The following is a 24,621-nucleotide window of genomic DNA, read 5'->3' as shown; positions in this document are numbered from 1 at the left end:
CTTTTAAGGCCAGACTGCACAACATAATGAAGGATTCTTGCAAAGCCGGGTTTTTTTGGTAGTCACATATACGCACATGACGACATCTATTACTTAAAAATGTAAGACAGATATTGACTCTGCAAATCCTGCTCCCTCTGAGAAGCAGACCATGTATGTAACAACACCACATCATTTAAAAAGCTGTACACCATATGCACAGTGTGCACACATAACACAGGTCTTATGGTTCGCATTTGATTTTATCCCTTTTGACAGCTCTTTTCTGAGCTGCCAACAGCATCAGTGCCTAAACCTCAAGAGCGTAGTTTTAAACCAGCTTATAAATGTAATTTCACCTAAATCCTGGAAAAAAATCATCATAGCCATACTAAATACAAAGTCTCCTACTTTGCATGTCATTAACTGCTACATCAGTTATATACTTAAATACTGTATTTTAGAAAGGTATAGAGTGTAAGCAGTTCAAATGCTTAGCATACTGTATATTCACATTTTTCAAGTGTAACTTCAGAAAATAATGAGCAATCCAAATGCACGCAGTAACTGTGGAGTTACAGAGTTTTACCGCTCTCATTGTAAAATTTCTTCCTTAAATCTAGTCTGAATTTATCCTCATTCAGTTTAAAACCACTGCATCTTGTCTTATTGCAACAGACCTTGCTAAGAAGTTTATCCCTGTGTTTCTTACGTGCTTCAAGGCTCATAAAACTAGCTATGTGTATTTGTATATGCCCTGAATATACCTAAATAGGTTTTACCTGTTCTGAAGATTTTACTGAAACTCTAAGGCATCTTTATGCTATGCCTCGGTTTCATGCTGTTGTTAGAATTTTTAAGTTTATTTTGTGAGCAAATGTCAATGATCTCTCATCAATTCCCATGATTCTTTCAAGAAAACTCTGCATTCAGACAAACATAAACATACACTAATTTTCTTTATAGTGAAATTAAGAAGCCTATTAATTGAACAACTTCTAAATAGTAATTGTAATACCCTTACCTTGTTGTAATCTTTAATTCTAGCTAATTTGCCATAAGGTGCAGAATGCCAAATATTTTCACAGCAGAGGTGAGGAGGTGACAGGGATTCTACACCAAAAGCTTTACCATTATGCGCCTAGGGATTTACACACCATAAATGAAACCATATTTTTGGGGGGTTTATTTCAGGAAGAATAAATAGAGGACTATAATTTACTGAATTTCCCCTTCCTCACATGCCACATTATTGATACCTTGAAACTATATGCCTGCTTAAAATTTGATTCCAAACCACAAACTTCCTGCTACATACCATCAAATACCATTCCTTCTAAAAACTCCAATGTTGTCTTCACGTTAATGTGCAGGTAAGCAGGCTGCAGGTGGAAGGTGAGCAAGATAAACTTGTTGTGAGATTACTGACACCAAGAATATGAGAACAGATTGTAATTAACAGTCACACATAGCACTGAAGATTGACTTAACAATTAAGCAAATAACTGTAAATTTGAGCACTGATAATATACCACATTAGAAAAAGGTTTGTAAACCTCTTTCTCCTAAAGGTTTGTAAACCTCTTTCTCCTGAGACCAAGCTATTGACTGTTTCCAGAGAAAATGATAAAATGCGTTTTGCCCCAGCAAAAATAATTTTATTAAATAATGGTTTTCATGAGTTCCTTTGTCATTTTTTTCCCATAAGAGAATCACTTCAAGTATGTTATTTGAAACAAAAATCTTATGGCTATTTTTTCCCTATATAATTGTACTTAATCAGAAGTTCTACTACTTCATCCTTCCCTTGCATTAAACTAGCAAATAATTAGTGTTATTGTTTGCTCCCTTACTACTTCTAACTGCTTATCTACAGCAGAAGTGTTCAGAAACTCGTGTCATGAGACAAAGATTTACACATTTGGGAGAGGGGGTTAGAAAAAAACCTAAGTGGGAAACATTCATAATTGGCGATTGGTAGTATCTTAGGCAATAATACGCAAGGTGCCTCAAATTAGTGCCACAGTCCCTGCTCTCCCCATGACATCAGACCAGACCATAGCTAAAACCTCAGCACACACATTTAAACAGGTTAGTTAGTCTAAACTTAGTATTAGGCATATATATATATACACATATATATATAATATTCATAGTAAAAATGCAGGGCTCCTACAAGTGAGCTTTCAGTGCAATAGCAGGAAGATTTGCAACAGGAAGATGCACTGCAGTATTATCACTAAAAAGAGCTCTGGGACAAAAGGGAAAAACTAGATAATGTCTGAAATATCACGTGGTATTTTGGACACATGTAGAACAACTGCAATGCTAAGATACACAGGTCAAAAAGTCTCAGTGATTGAAAACCCTCTTCTTCCACAACCATCTCTTGCATATATTAGTTACACTGGGATATTTTCAGAAAAAGCGTAGGGGAAAAAAGCCAAAGTGCCAATGGCTGAAGTTGTATGCCATGAGAAAAGACTGAAGAATGGAGTAAGCACTCCTATACCACACTTACCGCAAAAAAGTGCTTCAAAACCATTCATTGCTTCATTAATATCCTCTTTTTGTAGAACAAAGCCAAAAATATCAGTCACACAATATTAACCACATACAGTCTGAGAAGCCAAAATATGAAAAGCCAAAATATGTTGCTGGCAGACATATTAAACCTCCCTGAAACATAAGGCATTACCTAGACTACTGTCAATAATATATAGTCTCTACTCAGCCTACATGCAAGAAGCACATTGCCCTAATTCCTGTTTGTATGCAGCTCATCTTCTAACGTGGCTCTTCAAATAAAGGTGTGCAGCAGTGCCGTGATCACTTTCACACACACCCAAAAAAGGGAGATTTACAAAAAGAGCCATGCATCAACTTCCTATATCCCCTGAAAAATCTAATAATAAAATGTATGGTTCTCACATGTTCTGCATACTTGTTTGGCTACTGAAAAGGCTGAAGTTGCTTCAAATTAACCACAGGGATCTAGATTAGCAGAGAATCCCCTAACATATTCCACTTCATCCCAGTCCTTATCCATGGCACAATAGAGAATGTCTCGTGAGAGCTGCAAGCCTAGAGGCTCAGGTACAGCATTATAGATTCTATTCACACACAGCAATCATGGCTGCTTTTTAAGATGTGCCATGTAAAATATAATATTATTGACCTGATATCCCCTTTTACAACAGAAGTCCACAAGAATACTGAATTTATGTTTGATTTCACTTCAGTATGAAGATGTTTTTTGTAACATCACCTGCTACTAAACTTCATTAATTCTTATTGTCCAGACTAGAACCTATACTGGTAACATGAAATTCTTTCTTCCTAGTATCTTCTTTAATACCAGTGACTGAAAGGCAAGTTATCATCAACTGACATAGCATAGTGAACTGCCAGAGAAAGCCTAAGTGGTATTTTAGAAATAGTGGCAAAACACATTATTGACTGTGTGTCCTTGCTGCAACATTACACACGAATTAGAGTTTTACTGTTCTTCCCAACAGCATTCCTTTGACAGTAAAATAAAGCAAGGAATTTCTATCATTGAAAGTTTGTTCATATATATTAAAAAAAAAAAGAAACCACAAAAACTACAGCAGTGAAATACTGAGAATGATATTTTAATGCAAGAAAAGCTAAGAAATGGAACTTAGTAGTATCCTGAATACCTGCATCTTTGCCTTTTTATGTGAAAATACTTTACACATTATCTATAAAGAGGATATTCTATAAGGTAATTATTAAGATGCTGTAAAAGTGTTGTAATTCTGATAAAGAAAATTTTAGAAAAGATCCGCAATATTGTGAGGACAGAAAGGGTTGAAAAACTTTTATTACTCTTGCAATAAATTCAGACAAAATTATAATTTTCATTGCTTTGGAGAAGCACTTTGAGTTCTTAGTACGGAATGTAGGAAGAAGCAGTAGTTTGAATATTCCAAAATGGAGAACAGCAAAAAAGGCAACATCTAGGCTAAAATTGTTCTGAACGTTGTCACCTCTCAAAACAGTCAATGCACAAAAAAAGGAAAAGTTTTCCTGAGTTTGTAGCTGTTCAGAAAACTACTAAATTAAAAGCTCTGTATTATCAACAGCAGGAGTAAGCAACTTCAAAATAATTTTATCTTTTTATAGATAAATTATCATATTATAAAAAGATTCAGGCTAATCCCGCGTGCCCTACATTTGGATGCTCATAGGATACTATTTAAGCAGACTCTTTGGAATCCTGGATCATTTGTATATGGGTGTACAGAAGTCACTTTTACTGATATTTCCTGAGCCTTCTAGACTTCTGTCCTTAAATATCCTCCATAGGAATTAACTTCCTTTAAAAAAAAAAAAAAGAGTGGCCACAAAAATTCAGGCCTTCTCAGAGGCTCCCCTGACGTGGAGACCACTCATATCTAATTGAGCAATTGGCACTGAAGACCTACACTGCTGCTCCCCTTTCTCAGATACCCAAATCACCGAGCAAGAGCATTGGAAGATAACGGCTTAGTTCTTCTTTCATTTCAATGTAGTGTAACAATTTTTGGGAAGAGACAGAAGGCAAAAAATAGAGCTGCCACATCTGAGATCTGAAAAAGGTCTAATGAGCTAGTCATGATGTATTCATATGTTATTTTTAAGAGAAGACTCATGTTTTAAAACATGTCTTTTAAATTGGCAACTTTGCTTTCTACAGATCTGCTGTCTCCAAGCATTCAGCTCTACTCAGCACAATGGCTATCGTCCAAGCAAGGGGTACTAAAAAACATTTGGACATAAAAGCTGATACAAATTTAAAAAAAAAAGTTCCAGAATATAAGTAAATTAATATTCTAAATATCTTTATTCTGCCAAATGTATGATTACTTTTTTCCTATCAGCTGAAGGAACAACACAGATTAAAGAAGCTACTACTAATCTCTTCATGGTAATTTAAATTGCTCACCTAAAATAAGCAACCACAACTCCATGGTATGGTTAGGTCTGTCCTTCTTCCTCACCATAAATGCTGTCTTCTGCTCATACCACATATCATGCTTACTTCTGCATATCACAATTGTCCACAAAAATCAATACACTATGGAAAGAGTCAAAACAGACTATCCTCCTCTGTGCAAAACAAGACATTTATTAAAGGACATATTCTTCCTTTCTAAAAGAAAAAAGAAAGACTACAAGTTTTTCCACGTCAACTTCACTAACCACAAGAATTGTCAAGTTAAAAAATGAAAGTCAAACTACTTGGGAAAAATAAAGAGCTGCATTTGCACAGTAAAATTTTATCACCACTGATGGCAAAAATATTCAATTTGATTCCTTAATGCTGATACAAGTTAGCAAGAGAAAACTCCAGTGAAAAAAGAAGAGTTGTAGCACATAAACTAGGCACTTCAATTCAAAGAACGAAGCAATTAATATCCTCTCATGGCTGCTCCTTGTCAGAGCAGCCCTAAACTATTCAAACAGCTTCACTCAACAGGCCTGTTCTCCACGTAGTCAAACTAAAATTAAAGGGACTTTTCCAGACATGGTGTCACCACAGGAAAATACACAATATTACCTACTAGGTCTTAGTTTGTTTGTCTGGTTGGTTTTGACCAAATAAATCCAAAATTAAATTGGCCTCTGCTTTTGAATACTTCTCATGAGGAATGTTGAATTATATTAATAAAAAAAAAAATTAAAAAAATATTTATTCTCATCTTTGACATTGCTTGAATTCTGAACCCACAGCTGAACTAAATTCTTTTTGATACTGATTAGCTGCCAGAAGTAATTCCAAGTTATTACTCGGCAAGGTTTAGCATTGTTACTTTATACTTACCTTAAAACACAGTTACATTTTCCAGGAAGTTCAGTGTAGCTACTGCATTTCAAAACATACCACTTTCTATAACAAGTTCATCTGCTCTGTAAGATGCAACAGCTAATTCAGCTCTGGCATGAGAATTTCGGGACAATGGGGGAACAAGATGTACTTATTCATCTTCCCAGAGATTTAGGAATGCTTGAGACCCTCTCTGGGTCTCAAAATGCAGGATGCTTTAGCTCACTGCAAGAGTAGTATAGGCACACAGTTCAACAGTTACTTAAAAGGATATAAAAGCATGAGAGGTAAAAAGGAAAAGAGTATGGGAAACAGAAAGTAGTTTATAGTTGCCACAGTTCAGGATTTTTTTAATAGCAAAGAGTCTCCTTCTTTTGCATTTTAATTAGATCGAATGCATTTTCTACTGTCAAAATAGAGATGACTTCACTAAACTTGTGTAACTTCTGTGCATTTGTTTGTTATTATTAACACCTTCATGTTACCTCTGTAGGCTATTGAGTTTATTGTACTGCAAATACTGTTGGATATCTGCTGTGTCCTCTTCACTTTCACAGACCTTCACTATCAGTTTGACCATTAAATTAGTGGTATTGTTTGTGTTAGCTCTAACATTAGAACTGCTGCTCTAAGAAACAACTCAAAGAGACAATTTTCCTTCAAATTTAAAAAAAACTCCCACAGAATATTATGAAAATGACTGGATAATACATTTACCAAAACAGTATGACACACTGTCACAGCACATAGGCATAATACACTTGGCATCAGAAGATTCTACAAAAATGTTGTTCACCAGCCTACACAGCTGGATGTATACAGTAACTCCTTTTCAGAACAGCACCAGGCAGCAAATAGAATAAGTGCATTTCACTTCTAAAGAGACAGGCTGAAAGTAAAAGCATTAACAGAGTGTCATGGTATGTTTTAATACCAGAATCCTAACAGCAACAGAGGTTGAGTACTTATGAAGTACATCAGAACATCATAATTACACCACATGATTACATATTGCTTTGCATATAACTTTCTCTAAATGGAGGATGAGAAATGTGGGAAACTAATTCTGAAGAATGCTTTTTTTTCTTTAACTTGAACTACAAACAAATTATTGCTATTTAAACAGATTTTATGCACATATGCATGCATGGAGACTTACATAAATATCATATAGTTTAACTTATGAGATATATGATTTCAAAAACATATTAACTTTGATTTGCAAATGAAAAAACAATAAAATAACTGTGTTAAGATTCCCTACAGGGAGCAGGGCCAAGCATGCTATTCCCAGAACCTTAGAGATTATTAACCATGATATTGTCAGACTAACTAATTGTTATTTCAATCACTTTACTAGTCATATACCATATAAGAGATGTTTCATGGACAGGTTGCTCAAAGCCCCATTCAACCTGACCTTTAACACTTCCAGGGATGGGGCATCCACAATTTCTTTGGGCAACCTATGCCGGTTTCTCACCAGCCTCACAGAATACCCATATGTTTCTCCAGTCTAACTGATTAGCAACAGTAACCTCCTACTGTTCCTATTAAGCTTCACCAAATATTTAGGAATATTATCATTCTTCCATACAGCTTGCATAAGTTAAAAGCTATCAGACATCATCACCTAGTTTCATGGCTAATTAAAACATCTGGAAGACCATGCAGACAACTTCAAAGAAATTCAGCACATGATTTAAATAAAAGTATGTACCCTGCCTTCTGAAAGAAAATTTTCATCTAGAAAATCTAGTATTTAAATTTTTCTGTAGTCCTGTTAAATTAATCATATTTAATCTCAGAGAGAGTATAAAAGCATGCCATAGGCTAAATATGGTTTAAAAATGTGGTAATTATTTTTGGATTCCTTCTGCAGTAAGGATGCTAATTTGAATACTTAGTGGTACAAATAAAAGAAATAAGGAAAATGAAAGAACAATGTGTTATTGCTTCAGTTGCAGTTTGCTGGTACACCTTTCAAATGAAATACAAGTTTCACGTATATCCTGCTTGATTTATGTACTAAAAACCTATAATTTTTCTTTTTCCATGTCCTTTTGATATTTTTTTGCCACCATCTTTCTTTAAGGTGAGAAAAGAAAAAGCAAATAACTTACAATGACAACTATTTCTATATTGTTTTCTGTTACTACCCTCCTGTTTTCTGCCCTTTCACCCTCCTCAAACCAAACCAATTGCAACTTTTACTTCAAAAGCAGAAGACCTATCTCCTGCTCAACATTCTCTATATAATGCCAAGCTGTCAAATGAGGTCAGTTTTCCCCTTTGATACATGAAATCCAAAGGTATTCTACTGTGCATGTTTGAAGTATGAATAAAAAGTGATACATATCAACATTTTTGTCCAAACTGCAGAAATGTGTTATTAGAGCAATGTGAAGGAATATAGATGGGTGACTTCCAACTACCTGAATGGCAGCCTGGTTCAGCATCAATACACCACATCAAAATTTTACTCCATGCTGCACATAAGTAATAAAGTAATTTACAAAAGGCCATCTGTATTGACTAAGAGCTAAGAAAGGGTATTTTTTTTGAGAGAAAACATTTTGCATTTATTCTACCAAGGCGTCTGTAAGAATATTTATATAAGAATAGCAAAAAGCAAAAATAAGCAGCACAAGCTTCTCTCTTTGGCCCTTGTTTTATTTTCACTTAAAAATAACCTTGTCAATAAAACGGGCATGTATTTAAACATGCGGAATCACACAGTGATGAGTATTGTTTCAGATTAATTTCAGATAATGCCTGCAGTATACACCTGTGATTAAAACATTTCTCCTAGCTTTTCTCCAAGAAACATATTAGCCAAGAAACGTATTTCATCTTCAACAGCAGATGAAAACTTACCTTATTACAAAGTCATGGCTATCAATCTCTTTTCCACAGCCACTCTTCAGAAGGATACCAGAATTCCCAACAACTGCACATGTTTTAAATCGGCGATTCTTCATCGGGGAAACTTCAGGGAGAAGGCTGTGCAAATCCTGAGAAATGTTTAGGGTGCGACGCCTGTCCAGTACATAATGAATTACATCTCCTGGCTTGAAGCTGGTTTTGACCACTGAGACATCTCTTTCAGCATCCAAGAATTGAAGAATGTTCTTTCTGCGTTGACAGAAAAATGCACAGATAAAACCCAACGCTCCCTGCTCGAACTGAGTTTATCTAAACAGCAATACAGACTGTACAAGGCATACGACATAAAGCAGAGGGGAGGCAGTGTCAGTCATACTAAGGTCATTTCCCATGCTCTAGGATGGAGTTAGAGAAAAGCTGTTAGGAGGGAGTTCAGATCATGGTTACAATATAACACATAAATATTACAGAAATAGAGCTTAATGACTTGTACAGACAAAGGCACCGAGAGACCAAGGGAAGATAACTTTGGAAATTAGAAGGCATACGGTTTTTGACTACCTTTACAAAATTATGGAATAAACACATTTTTAAGAAGGACTGTGGCATTTGTTTTCACAGAAACACAGTTGAATATATGAAGTATTTATGATTTAAAAAATATTATCTCTTAGAAATCAGCTTGGTTCAGAAATGGCTGTGTCTCTTATGGATTCTTATTTCACCATAAGAGGAGCATACTCAGTTTAGCATAAACTTCCTCCTAATTAACTGAAGTTCAGCTAAAGTTATCCTAATTAACTTGAAATGAGAACACCCACAGTCTTTTGTATCAATTTAAACAAAAATTAAACTAAAATTTAAACTGCAAATTAAACTACTGCCACTCAGGGTCTAGTCAAGCTGTTAGATGAACTCAAAACCACTTACAAACTCTTCATCACTTTGAACCATTTACTGTGCTTCTCTGCAACTAATTGTTTCAACTGTTAAGACAGGTTCAGACACATGTGACCAAAACACTACCATGGATCAAGTGAACTATGGTAGTTAAACAGTTATATACTACCTGCCTACAGCAAGTAACAGGTGAAGAATGGTTGCTTTTATGCCAGCTGAAGAAGTCAAGTCATGGTAACTGTACCTCCTTATGGGGCTAGTGCATCGGGATGCTCTGCCTAAGTGCGGGTAAAACAGCTCATACTGGACTCTAACTGCAAAAGTTATCAGTAGTGGATGGAGAAGGGTGGATGACCCTACTTTTGGTTTTGAAGAATGCTGAGACTGCTCTGACTTGTCAGATCTAAAGTTAAACATTTTGGGGATGTGAAGAATAATCTTTCCTGACAGAAACTGGCACTGGTGAGGATGCAGCAGACAAAGCCACTGATAAAGGAACGAACAAGATGATAACTCACCTAAAGCTGCTGAGTTGACACACCTGGCCTGAAGACACATGACTGACAGTAAATCACTAATACTACAAAAGCCCATCATCTCTTTTTAATGGTAGGGATTTCTAACACAGCCCTTCTTGGAAAGTGTGTGGAGATTCCTCCTTCAGGAGGGGACCTCTTTCAAGGTTACTTCTCAAGACTGAGCAAAAGAGACTTGCCCACAGTCACCGGTATGCGTTGAGTACCATCAATTTCTGCTCAATAGTTTTGCTAGCTTTAGCATCATTGCTTCAATATGGTTTCAACAAATAGTGCACTATATTAGTAGGTATAATTCTCTATATACTGTGTCACAAATAATTCTGATCAAAATCTTTTAGTCTAATAATTATCATTATGATCATCAATAAATAATTAATTTTATTAATGTAAGTATATTTGGGTTGCCATCCTTAATCTTCCGGAACAAAATTAGGTAAAGGTTCAATTGCACCTATACAATCCTTTAGACATAAACTGGTGACCAAGTCTGGGGCTAAGACTGGATCCAGCCATTCAAAGCCTCCATTCTGCCAATGACAGGTGGGTACTGGGGTCCAAAAACTGGCACACTTTTCATACATAAGTTCAAAAGAGGCACTTAATAACTGCAATGGAATGACTAATGTATGAGATGACTAATACCTGCACTGATAGCACTGAGCAGTTTTCAGTATACACGCGACATAAAAAGCAGAGAAGGACTCCAGGCCAGAGCTGCAAGAGCCACTGGCAGCTCAGGAATAATAAGCAAAGCCTTAAACACTTGTGTCCACCCTTGCTCTGTGAAGCACATATGGGTGTGAAAAGACATAAGACCACATTTGAACACAAGTACAATACTCTCAAGGAACTGAGCAGTGCTGAGCTGGGGCAGGGTGTTCAGCATGTGATAATTCTTACAAACACTTTTGCCTCTGCAAATCCAACAAAAACTTTATATTTTCCACTGTTTTCAGCAAGTAAAGTCGAATTTGAAAGAGAACAGATATTTTGTTAAGAGAATGTTATTTTTACATATTAAGTTTTTAGAGCGGAACTTCCTTGGAGAACATCAAAACAGGAAAACGTAACTACAGATGCCACTCTAGCAGTTGCAACACTCAGTTACAGCCATAAAGGGGAAATAATCCCCCACAAGTTAAAAGGGATGAACTATAGAAACATCCATGCTCACGAGCCAGGTCTTGTGTCACTGCCTCGAGAAGGAAGAATGTTTGAATCTTGCAAGCAATGACACAAAATACTCACCATGCAACAGATCTTAAAAGCCACAGGGGAAGTGAAACATGATAAAAATATTTTTCAAGTGATTCTTCACATTTCTTAAACTAGGGCAGAAAAAAAAAACGGGAAAGAATATCTGGTATATCTTGGGCTATCAGTTACAGCTGTCATGTATGAATGAAGCAGTATCAGAGCAAAGACAGTTTGCACTGAGCAGGATAGGCAAATCCTAAGTGTTGCTTTTGGTAAGACCAGGTAAAGTATTTCCGTAAAAGGAAGATGACTCAACTTCAGCCTTTAAGTTGAATGGGTTTAAAATCTCCATGGGTTTGATAGCTTTACTTAGTGGGCACTCTGCAATAGATACATGAATTGCTACACAATGAAAAAGAGCAAGAAAGAAGCAACTGCCCAATCTAGAAGTATTAAAATCTACTAAAAGTATTCATTACCTAGGAGCAGAGTTACTATAGCTGGGTCTGTAAAGGATATGACAAATGCATCAAAAGCTATGAGTAGCATCACCTAAGCTATCCAGAGACTCATTTCACATGCACTCTGACTTGAGAAGGGGTGACCACAAATGTGTCTCAAAAACCAAAAAAAATTATGTGAAGTATACAGAAACCTAGAGTTCTGACTACAAAAAGTCACATGTGATCACCAGAAGATTCGCTTTAGTAATTTAAAGCACTCATCCATGACACCCAGAATGAATGGTCCTAAAACTGTTTCTTGATAGCAAAACAGTAGCAATGTTTGTGCATGAATATAGTATCCAATGTATTATTTAAAAAAGAGGAAGGCAGTGAAGTTATGCAAACAGTGCCAAAAAAATAAAAGCACCTTGACTTCCATTATTAATTTGGTTATTTACATTCAAAACTTATTTATCTATATGCTTATAGAAGTCCTCCAAAAAGAGTTTCACGTGGACCCAAATTAAAATCAGATAATCAACCACTTACTTAAACCAGCTGAACTTTCTAAAATGTCTCAGGAATTTATTTTACAAAAAAATTTTGAAATGGGCAGAAGTCACTGAATCTTAGTATCTTCTCATATTTTTAAAAATGTTTTCTTACCTGAAGCTGTCATTTGCATATTCAATTAAAAGTACACACAGATATTACAGTACACAATAGAATCCTCATGTAAGAGATTTGCTAACATTAAAATGTTTTTATTGATTTGTCTGACTCTATCCAGATATCTTTTAATACTGAAAGAAATATGATAAAGAATGCAGAGTTCATGCTATTGTTTTAAGTTCCTCTGTGCTACTGACTCATTTGTACCGTGGGGATAGCAGTACTTCCCATTTTCACATAAGTACTAAGAGGAAAAAAAAGTCTAAGGGATGTGACAAAACCTGAACACACATACATGAGTGTTTCAGTCAGTCTAGATGCTGATTAATAAAAAGAACTTGTTTAAACGTCTGTTCTGTCTCACAGAATAAAAAATAGCACAACAAGGTTATTCTTATTAAACAGACATGACAAAATAATGTCAAATAAGTGCTAATCCACTTCAAGCTGCATATAAAATTCAAAGTAATCTCAATTCCACTAAGGAAAAAAACTATGATTTTTAGCGAACCTTGCAGCAAAGGCGTTCTGCAACCTTAAGCTAAGATGTATAAACAAACAGTTTTATTTGAGGTCTCCAAGTTTTGTTATGACAAATAAAACTCTATCATGGGTGTAGCCTGAACCCTTTTGTGGGCAGGTGAGACAGATGTGGCCTGCTCTTATTTTAAGCCAAGCAGTTGTTTGCAACATCTTTACTTGACACACAAAAACACAGTGTCATAATCTGTGGTTGACCTAAAGTTTTATTTCGACAACCAGAAACAAATTTTCACAATATTTAAGTACATACTTAAACTCCCAGTTATCTGATAAACTTCATGTAACAGACAGTAATGTCTCTGCACAGCTTTCCAAATGTTGTAGCTATGTATTGCTCTGGGGCAATATGGTGATATTTTTCTCCCTTTGTTCCTTTTTTTTAGTTTTATTTTGTACTGTAGCCTTTCTACTACAAAATTTTTACAATGTCAAACTATTCTTCATCTGCCGCAGAATTGTGTGGATAAAGGAAAGAAAATAAACCACTAAATCATTTGACTTTCAAGATTACAAATAATTTTATATTTTTAGAAATTCTCAAGAAGATTGATGTATGACCTCCAATGCTTTTCCAGGGAAAATCATTTCTTTAGAGGAAGGCAGCGCCAGAAACCCTTGCTGCTGGGGCATTTGGGCTCATCTGGACAGTAACTATGATGGGAAGCCCCTAAAGGGCATCCTCAGTGCCCAGGAAGCTGGGCTAGATCACCAGCAACCACATTATGGAACTAAGTGTTTACCTAATCCTCTCTGTGTGCACTGAAGATGTGCCTCTATGTACAAGTCTTCCAGACTGTGTTTATCTAATACGTTCCTAATAACCTCTTGTGGTGGGGACTTGGCAAACTCCCCATGCAGCCTGTATCAGTGCTCCCCTAGCCTTATCAGAAGCACAATACTTCTCATGCTAGCACTTCTCCCACAGTAACTTGCCTGTGGATGGCAGGCTACACTCTTGGCAAAATCCTTCATTTACTTGAGAATAAGAAGCCACTCAAATTTTTTTTAAACTTTTATTTTTTAAGCTGTGCAGGTCATGCTGTAGATTTCTGATTCCTCTTCTTGCTCTCCTGAAGACTTTCTCTAACTAAATCACACAAGTCTAATAAACAACTCAATTTTCTAACCCTAGGAAGTCCTGACACTGCTTCATGTTCCCCAGCTGGAAGGCAGAAAGTGGGTCTCAAGTCTTTGAAATCACCAAGGACTACAGCCTAGATAAAGCATGTTTTTTGTCAGCTAAATTAGTTTTAAAAAAAAACAAAAAAAACCAAAAAAAAACAACACAAAAGAACAAAATCTGTGGTCACAAAACGTCACAGCTTGCCCCTGTAGATGGCTGCAGTTCCAGCTCCTGTTGGCTTCCTGAGGACGCAGTGAAGACTGTGGGTGTTTGCACCTGTTGGGTTTCGCTTTAGTCTGACTGAAAGGAAGTTTAAAGAAAACCTCTTCAAGGAAAGCAGATTTAGAATCATGGAATAGTCTGGGTTGGAAGGGGACTTGAAAGGTCATGTAGTCCAACCACTGATTTGGATTCATTAAAAACACACCTAACTGCAAATAACCTTGGGACAATTCCTGGCAGCTCCCAGACAACAGAGGCCACACAAACAGTAAAGCTGGAGAGTGGGCACGCAAAAGGAAAAGAGGACTTTTAAACAGACCATGATTCAACTTAGGCTTACCATATGCCAGCTTTTCATGAGGATAAGCAAGGTAGAGTAAGACAGACAGGCAAGCAAAAATCCCCTGAGGTTTACTATGACTAAACCAGACCAGAAAGCCCCAGTTTGCACGGAATCTTTGACACACAGAAGATCTGAAGGAAATAGTGCAAATGGCCCCAAAATGTTGCTCCAAAAGATTCAGAGCAATTGTAGTGCTCCACTGCCAGTTCAGTAGATACTGCTTGCACTTCAGGGACTTATCGTAGCTGCTTCATGTAAATTTGAAAGACAAACAATGATAACAATCTCAACCTTTCTAAGGAGGAAGCTGCCCTTATTTTTTTCTTTAGATGTTTTTAACATCTTACAAGTTCTCACACTTTTCTGACAGGAAATATTCTGTTACATTGCAGAGATAAATACATCCTCAATGTACTTTTTTTAAATTTTGCCTTCCTGCAATTCAAAACCTTCTGCTCCTTCCAAGAGAAGTGCCCATATTTAATAAAAAATAAGTGTGAAAAAATCACAGACTGAGACATAAGACTGTAGTTCATTTCATATAGGTCAGAGATGTGCTGGCATCAGTCCTGTGTGGAATTCTTCCCCAGAGAGGTTTGCACCATCTCAGACACATCCCTCCTTTCTGAAACTATGGCTTCCAGTACAACTGAAGTTTCCTTATTTCCATAACCATAAGGAAAACCTCCACATTGCTACAGAGAGTAGAGAGGACTTAAGACATAAAACCTTAGCACATGATGGATTCTCTTCCTCATGACTGAAATCATTCAGACAGAAAGGGAACCAAGAAAGCAATCTTCCTTCCCTAGACACAAGAATTATCTATTATTCTTCAAAGAAGTTGTAAGCAATCAGAAGGTAACATCAGCTGGAAAAATCACTCGCCCACCAGACCAATCATGACTGGCAAGGCATCAAATTTCCCACAGTCTCAAGTAATTAATAATACCAATAACGTCCTCTTCAATTACAGAAAGTTTAGCTCTTTCATCTTATGTCTGCTTAACATCTCCAGAGGACTGCTGCCCTCCCAGGAGAGCTGCTACACTCCTCAGACTGCCTTTTCTGGCTGCAAAGTCCCAGAGCACCAGAAACCAAGTGAAAGCTTCCCATCCTTCCATGGGGTCCTGATAAAGGAGCTTTTTCATTCACTGACTCCTATCTGAGCCTGGCCTTGCCAAGAATTCACCTTTGAGGCTGATAGGCTGGTCACCATCCTAAGCAAAAATAAGTGGACGGAGGTGATGCCCACAGTCAACAAAGCAAATAGCAAAGTATAATATTCTAGATGCCAGCCAACTAGGTTCAACATACTATTGACCAACAGTCCTTGCACAAAGCAAGGCTCACTATCAAATATTTTCTTCATTCTAAAATTGTTAATGCAGGTGTAAAGCTGATATAATACATAAAAGTAGCTGTCATTTATGGGTGATTGTAAGTTTTATGAAATATCTTTATGCTGTACACTAATGGTTTTACAAATTATTTCCCCACTCCTAAGAACTAAAAATGTTTTATGTATAATTCAACAAGCACTAGCTTGTTTTTTATTTCTCTCTTACCGTTACTTCCTACGGTCAACCTCACACCAGAAGACCACCAACCACTGTTCATGTTAATAGTTGCAATAATAAAGCTTGAATCATCTTCATGGTCTACACAGTGCACGTAATGTACTTTGGAGGGCTGAACAGTTAGTTAAACCACAAGAACACTCTAGGAATTCACTAGACACATTTGAAGTTAGTCCTGGTAGGTCTGTAAGTGTAAAAATACAGCCAAAATGCTTCTTACTGCTTTAACAGGGAAGAAAGGGGTATAGCAAACCACCTGTAAAAGTGAGAGAAAGCAGATCATTTAGTCAGCATCAGATTGAAACACATCTCACAAGGGGCTGCATGTGGCTTCCTTAGTGAAAAGCTTGCCAAATGTCCCTCCCTCACTGCTGAGTACCATAACTGAATATGCCATGCTATGTCAGCAAAGAGGATTTCTGGAAAGACTGGGACTGGCTGGTAGCACTGGTTCCTTTCATAGAGTTCATGTCAACTTTTGGCCCTAAGTCACAATAATTTCTTTTACTGGTTCAGTTAAAACACTTGCTCCCTGCCTCAGTGTTCATGATGGTAGCTATTTCATCTCGAAACAGGACTGGCAGTGTGGACATAATCTCAGTTTAATGCTCTCTACTATACAGAAAATATTAAGATACAGTAGAACCTCTACTGCTTAAGTTAGTGTACAAGATACACTTTTTTCTTCATTGTACTTATGAGAGCCCCCCCAAAAATTAAATCCTTTCCTGCACAATTTTTTTAAAAAAACATATTATCATGTCATGATGCTTCTTAAGCGCACAACAGCAATTTATTAAATGAATGTTCCCCTTCAGCCAACAGTAAAGAAAAAATTATTTTGCAACTTGTGATTTTAGTACATTGAGATGATACACATGTACTAATAGGCTGGGAAAAAATCTAAACCATTCTCTATTATTTTACCTCTTTCTCTGAAGGATGTATTTTGCATTTGAAATAGGTGGAAAATTAGCATATCCCAAGCTCCACTTTATGTCTTAATTTTCATCAAAATAGTTATTGTAATATTTTTACTTTGTTGCTTGGCTTGACCAGCAAGGCATATTGGATTTACATGGTTCTGAAATAAGAGACTCAATTTTTCAACAAAATGACTGAGAATAGTTATCTGTTTCTACTTATAGTCACTCAACGACTTTCAAATCAGTTTACTTCACAAATAAAAAATAATTGTTTTCTTCCAATTGTCAGACCCATAGCCTATGAAACAAAGTTTCAACAGTATTCCTCTAAAGTTACTTAATATTTCTCCAACATAAATTGTCAGTTATATGCATACAAATTTTAAATACCATAACTGATGTTGACAATCTGCTTATCTTTCCTAGACTGTCCTGGAGCAGAAATCAGCCTTTATGGAACAACCATACACTGGTCAAACAGGCTGAAGGATGGTTCTGGATCAAACTCCATTCCTAAAATGCACCTCAGCTGCATTTTAGAGTGCCCACACGGTCTTCATCAGTAGGAAACACAGCTAAATGACTGAGGTCCTTTAACCTAGGCAGTCAAGGAGTGGGGACTCCACAGAGCACTTACCAAGCAGCTGAGTGACAGCTACATCCTCCATAGTATTAATTTTCTGCCTACCCAAATCCTGCTATGCTTTCCATCCTTTATGCTGCTCCTTGGCTTTTTGCAATGGGGCTGCACTATGTCCATCACACCACAAGGCTTCCAGAACATCAGTCCTTTACTACAGCTCCATACATTTCTGAGCTATCTTTATCTTCTGCATGTTTTAGGATTAGGGACATAAAATAGCAGTCATTAAAAAAACCCCTCAAGTTCCTCATTCAGAGAAGCCATGCTTTCGTACACGGAAACAATGCATGTTTAAGGAGTTTGGGAAAAGTCCTTTAATTTACAAAAAAACAATTACAAAACTCAAAAATAAGTAGAAAGGGAAATCACACAGAAACCACACTTTAATTAGACCAAATGTCTATTCAAAATCTTAACATTCAGAAAATCAAGTGTAGTCTGCTATGTGATTGTTGCTAAAAATAGTTATTTTCTCTCATTTTTCACAGAATGCAACATTCCTAGTCCTCCACACTGCCAAGTCACGCTCCACATGCTTCTTTCACTGGCCACCTTCCTGATGAAGATGGGGAAGGTATGACAGAACAACATTAAGAGGCATCTGCTTGTTCTTCTCTCAGGGTGCACAGACCCACTATGAATACTAACACATATCAGAACTATCCACTCACTCTAACTCTGCTACTGAGTTGCACCAGCAGCAGCAGCCTAAAGCTCTTTTTGGCCTTTCTGACTTCAAGAAAGAAAACTGCCTAGGACATGGATATTTTCAGTGCCTGATCTGCCATGTGGACCAATCATGGCCAGTGTTGGATTCACAGCACTTGATGCCCTGGCTCTTGACTCCTGCACCTAAGCTGTCTGTCTAAGCTCCCTCTGTAGTCAAGGGAGGAAAACTGCTATGTTCAGGATACTTTCAGCTGTTCTATTTCAAACCTTTAGGATAAGAGGAAATCATGTCCTAAAAGTGTCAGATTCTCACCACTGACTGTGGAAGAGTTCTAAACAAGCAGCTTAAATGTGGACATACATAATGTAGATGCTGATTGCACAGGTCTGACTGCCACAGCCAGATGAAAACATTTTATTAATTCTTATGAAGGATGACATGACTTTGAAGTCTAATGCAATGCAACTGCATTTAACACTGAACCTAAATATATACAGTCATAAACCATCCACCTGCAACTGTAAATCAAATTACTGTTTCCAGACTACAGAAATTATAAGTGACATGAATGAAAATAGGAAATGAACTGCTTTTCATTTAAGACACTCACCTGATTTCCATTACTAAAGAAGAATTGATTTTCCAACCTTCTACAGCATGCTGGAAGATTGAGGAGCCACCCTTTCGAATTATCTTATCAGAGCTATTGATCATTGATCTGCTCAAACTCAGTTCACCATCTCTGCAATGCAATATATAAAAGACACAGTTACACCCAAGGCTAACTCCAGTTTTAAGTAATTTACATCCCAAGCACCAGCAATATATCCTTTTATTCACCACAAAAATAAGCAATTCTCTCTCTGCTTTCTAAAGAAAATGAACTGTAACTGTGAAAAAAAATCTATGGGACAGCTATATCTAAGAGTTGAATATGCAATTTAAGAGCCTAAATATGTTTATATTTGTAATAAAATAGACATAAGAAAAACTACAATAAGCTACAAATTGTGAACCTGGATGAAACTTTATTATGTTTGTGAGGCAGATTCTGCACTTTTAGGTTCCAAATTTCTAGTACTAAATTAACAATTAAGTGCTAACTTTCAAGCCTTTGCCCAGCAATTGCTGCAAATCTGCAATACTGGCCTAATAGATTTTTTTTTGCCTCCTGTTGATACTTAAAGACTTTTATGGACAAAATTCTGGAATTTAATGGCACACAAACCACAAAATTTCCCCATCACTTCCTGAAATTTGTATACACACATCCAAACCACCCCAATTGTCTTATCGTGTCCATCAGACTTGTAATATTCATAACTTTCGGCAAGGTAACCTTAAAAAATAAAAAACTACAATAAGTATTTGGTGAACCACTGAACACCTGATGAGCTATCATAATGTTATCAGTTGAAATATTAGCCAGTAGGGTCAGATAAATGCGACAGAGGATCGAAAACACTGCAAGAACGACTTAAAGTGTTAGCAATAAAATGCATTTTTGTCTCCATATGTTTCCATTATCTTCCATACCACTCTCTTTTAGGTGCCAGAGCAATGTTCAGCTGAGTTCAAACACAGTTACTAATCATAAATATATCAAAGTTGTTGAATATAACATTCTACCATGTAGAATGTCTTGTAACACAGGAGTACACAGAACAGTAACGTACAGAAATCTCCTTCTCTGTTAAATCAGCATGCTCTGAAATACTGCCAATAACCATAACTTAACTTGCAAACAGAACTTCTGACCACAGCCCTTCAAACAATGAAATGGAAAAGACGTGAGACTGTAAGGTTTTCAGGGAATTGCTGACTCTTGTTTTCCTGTGGCTGTAAGTTCTTAAAACAATTGGGTCTCAGCCCTCAATAAGAACTACAGCAACATTACTGCAGGATATATAAAGCAGTAATAGCTGGTAAACTATAGAGCAGGCTAAACTCAAGCTAACCTGCAATGAGACATTAATTAAGCTAAATTTAGAAAACTGGTAACATGCAGTAATTTCTAAAAAGATCCATCATTGCGAAAGCCTCTATAAGTAACAAACCGGTGTTATACACTTCACCAAAACCAGCCCTGTATTACTCACGGCTCTTTCTCCCTCACCATCCCCTCCACCAACACCCCGCAGCCCTGACGTCTCTCCGATGCAGATGTAAGGCTGCCACCTATCGAAAACCTGCAACTTTAGGTACAAGACCTGCGGCAAATTATCTAAATACCACTAACTTGAGAGCACGGGAGGATGATGCACAAGTCCCTAAATTATTAATGAGAATGCAACTTATACTTTTTGCTATATTAAATTTTATTATTCCCTAAAATTTTTCCATAATGGTTGTAATAATATTTATTACATTTATACTCCTGCATATATTTTCTAGATTCATTGAGTGCACGCATCTAAAAGATTACCAAAATACATCCAAGTAAAGTTCTCAGTCTAAAGGTACTTCAGAGATGTCTCTAGTTTATTCTGGGTTAAATATTATTTAGCAGACACTTGAACGTGAGATAGTTGACAAAACTTAACAACAAAACACATTGCCAACACTTAAAGCACCATGGCATTTGAAATGTCGTTTTCTTCCATATTCACAATTTGCATCTGTAGTGAGCCATATAGCTCGTACATTAAAACAGTGTTAAAGTATGTTCTTATGAGCTAAAAGAAGGTCCCAGGCACTTTGTGTTAAAGTACTACTATGAACTCAACTGCACTCACTTACATCTTCCTCTCCCTTTTATTGGCATTGTTCTATTTAATTTTCACTTAAAGTAATATTAAATAAACCAACACATAAAAAGAAAAAAATTTCTCCAGCTAACTCTTCATTGTGTAAATAACTGTGAAATAAAGTTGGGTTACTCTGTGTCTTCTAGAATCACTGCAAATCCTGTCATGTAAATAAAACAGTTGCCATAGCGTGACAGCAACTTACGGCTTACAGTGTCAGCCTTCACTCTGAACTACCTTGCCTTGGCGACCAATCAGACCAATATCATGAGACAATCTCTTCTCCTGAAGATAGTTCATGGAATAAAGTAACTTCCTTCAAGCATATTCCATATCAGTGGAAGATGATACTGTTTAAGAAACACTGCATTGCACGCAACCTCTGTGTTTCATTACTTGCTTAACCTTTAAAGGAACATTACTGTCTACTTGAATCAGGGGGTGCTTTGCAATTATTGTCCTAGCAAACTTTGCTATGGAAGCACATAGTTGGTTTAAAGTTTATCATATAATTTGGAATTGCATATTGTCCATTTTGGAATATCTGGAGTTTACCTGAGGTTTCACTGACAACCATAAAACACACCATCCTAAGCATTCACAGTTCTGTATTAATGGTACTTCTGAAAGTAAAACATCCCGCAGAAAAGTGACTTTGCTCGCCCACATGGCCAGTCAAAAATAACCAAATGTCATGAACCCCTAGTTCTGGAGAAAGGCAAGTGTAACACCAATATTGGCAGTAGACAGTAGTAATACACTTAGGGGGTTTTTTCTGCTTCAGACAGTAACGAATGGGATGACAGGCTGTGAAGAGAAATGATATTTCAACAGCGAAAGTGACTAGCATCATGCTGTACAAGAAGTCTCACTGATAACAAAGAAATAAATATATCACTAAATCATCTGGCAGAAGTACATTGCATTGCATTTTAAAGTGTTTGTTAAGAACACACATATTATGACAAATTACACTTATTTTCTTTTATTTAATATTAAAACATCAGTTCATTTTAGTACCTTCTCAATTGTGTCAAATCACGTGCAGTAAGCTGGAGGGGGCTTTTTCTTTGTAAACTTATATATGGTAATTTCTGAATAATTTTAACAGCTACCTCTAGTCCAACAGGAAGGAGTACATACTAAGAAACATGGGTATCTTTAATGACAATTCTGCCTCACACATTGATTTTCACGTGTGTTTTCACACACGTGTTTTCACACACCTATAACCCCAAAATTTTAAACTTCTGTACATCTCCTAAGTCTACAGATAGCTTTGTGGCAGAAACCGGGGTTACACCCAGGCTGAACAACAGGGAAAGATACCAGCAAGTTGTGAAAATCTTGAATAACATGGGAAGCAAACCATGCACACACACAAGTGAGGCAAGCCCCTGCTCTCGGGAAATCCGGAGCCACTGCTGCCCAGCTGTGCCCAGCTGCCTGTGCCCCGCTGTCGCACTAGACTGCCTGAACAGGGAGAAGGGATGCACTTTAACTCTGGGGCCAAGCGGGGACTAAGTAAGCTATAGTTGCCGCAGCTTCCTCCAGGTCTGTACGGGTACTTAGAACCTCCTTATGCCTACTCCTCAAATTAAGGCAAGGGCTTACAAGAAGATGAAAATCTGCTGTGAATGGCATTCTCCCCCACAGTCGACTTGCAAAAGCAAACAGAAAGCGTGAGCCCCTACTCAGCTTTTGCTGATTTCATTAAGCGATCAAGACATTTATGCAACCCTCCAGTGAAAACAAAATCTTATACTCCTCCAAGGAGAAACCCAGCTTGGCTGAAAACCCAAGGTCTCCATAGGACAGCTGCAAGTTGGGAGAAAAATGAAGAATACTGGGAATACTGGCATTCACATACATAAACCCAACGACCGACAAAGAGAAAGCTGAGGTGCAAAGAGAAAAATGGCAAGGGACTCTTCGCCTTTTGTTTTCAGCCGAAGACAGGCAGGAGGGGGAAAGCATGTAACGGACGGTTTCAGCGAGGGACCAGAGTTTCCAGCGGAGGAACCTCCGGAGCTAAGCGGAATGACCCACACCCTCCCTGCGCAAGTATCCCTGAGGAGCACTGAAGTTATGTCGAGCTCCCAGGCAGAACTCCAAGGACGGAGGCAGGAGTCACCTGCACCCTGGCAAGCTCACACCTCCCCGACAGGCTCCCAAGGCAGGAAACGAGGCACAAGGCGGTCCGGACCGGGGGGCGCCGGGGCATCCACCGACCCCGGCGGGGACGCGGAGGGGACCGCGGGCAGCGACACGGCCCCGCTGCCCACTCGGGGAGCCCTCCCGGCGCGGCGCCCCGCAATTACCCGGCGAGAGGTGCCTCCTGGCGCTCCTCGGTCCGCGCGATTTCCTTCGTCTTATAGAAGATGAGGAGGAGACTTATGGTGCACACAGTCCACCTCTTCCTGACGGAACGCATGTCTTCTGCGAAACGTGGGCCCCCTCCCCCTTTTCCTTTGTTTGTCAGGGGTGTGCGGGAAAACAACTCCTCATGCAGCAAGAATTGCCAAAAACACGGCGATGCCTGGGGTTTTTTTCCCCCTGGAAATAATTACAGCAGAAAAAAAAAATTAAAACCAAACCAGGCGGGCGCAGAGCCTGGGGGGCTGTTCGGCGTTTAGTTTGTCTCTCTTTCGCCCTGCCCAGCAGCCGGGCGTGCAGGCGGCGGCTCGCTCGCCTTGAGCCGGGGAGACGAGCCCGCGCCGTCGCTGCTGCTGGCCCGCCGAAGCCAGAAGAAAGCTCCGCTCCGGCTCCGCGTCCGGCTCCGCTGCGGCGCCGCTCGGCCCCGGAGGCGCGGCCGGTGCCGCCCCCGGCTCGGCGGGGCGGGCGCGGGCGGAGCGCGGCCAATGCGCGCCCGGCGGGGGCGGTTCCTTGGGAGCGGCGAACAGACGGCAACCGCGGGTCCGGGGAGTGATGGTGAGTACGACCGGGTAGCTGTGTTTGGGGGAGGCGCGGCTTCCGACCCTGGCACATGGCGGGAGTACCCCGATTGCCTGTTGGGCGTCAGAAAGTTAGAGCGGAGGAGCGCCAACGCGGTGCCGATGGAAAGGAACGGTTTTTGTTAATTTTTAATTTTTTTTCCCCTCTCTGCCCCAATGGACGGATTGAGGTTGAAAAGGGCACTGGAGGGTTTTTCCCGCCTTGTCAGCTGCCCCAGCCGCGACAGGAGAAGGTAGGCATGCGGGAGGGGAGCGACGTGGCCCCCGCACACGCCTGTCGGGAGTTCCGGAGCCAAATCCGCCGCCCGCGCCCCTTTCCCCGGCGTCCTGTTTCACCCACGCGGTCTCAACATATACATTATTTTCCCAACTTCTGCTGGGGCGGTTTCTCTGCAACTCACAAAAAACCCCCCGAGCC

At 38.6% G+C, this 24,621-nt stretch overlaps 1 protein-coding gene across 1 annotated transcript in view; it reads right to left on the bottom strand.

Annotated features, from left to right (window-relative positions):
• ST8SIA4 (ST8 alpha-N-acetyl-neuraminide alpha-2,8-sialyltransferase 4) overlaps positions 1-24,051 on the bottom strand; it is a 55,958-nt gene extending 31,907 nt beyond the window's left edge. The window contains exons 1-3 of the mRNA XM_032676232.1: positions 23,571-24,051; positions 19,113-19,244; positions 8,690-8,947 (exon numbers count right to left, since the gene is read on the bottom strand). Of these exons, the coding sequence (XP_032532123.1) occupies positions 8,690-8,947; positions 19,113-19,244; positions 23,571-23,683 (503 nt within the window). The 5' untranslated portion in view covers positions 23,684-24,051. The remainder of the gene's footprint in view (positions 1-8,689; positions 8,948-19,112; positions 19,245-23,570) is intronic.
• Between the last annotated feature and the right edge of the window lie 570 nt (positions 24,052-24,621).

Source organism: Chiroxiphia lanceolata, chromosome Z (genome assembly GCF_009829145.1).
Source record: "Chiroxiphia lanceolata isolate bChiLan1 chromosome Z, bChiLan1.pri, whole genome shotgun sequence".
In the NCBI taxonomy this organism is placed as follows: Eukaryota; Metazoa; Chordata; class Aves; order Passeriformes; family Pipridae; genus Chiroxiphia; species Chiroxiphia lanceolata.
This window is presented reverse-complemented; position numbering and strand designations above follow the sequence as displayed.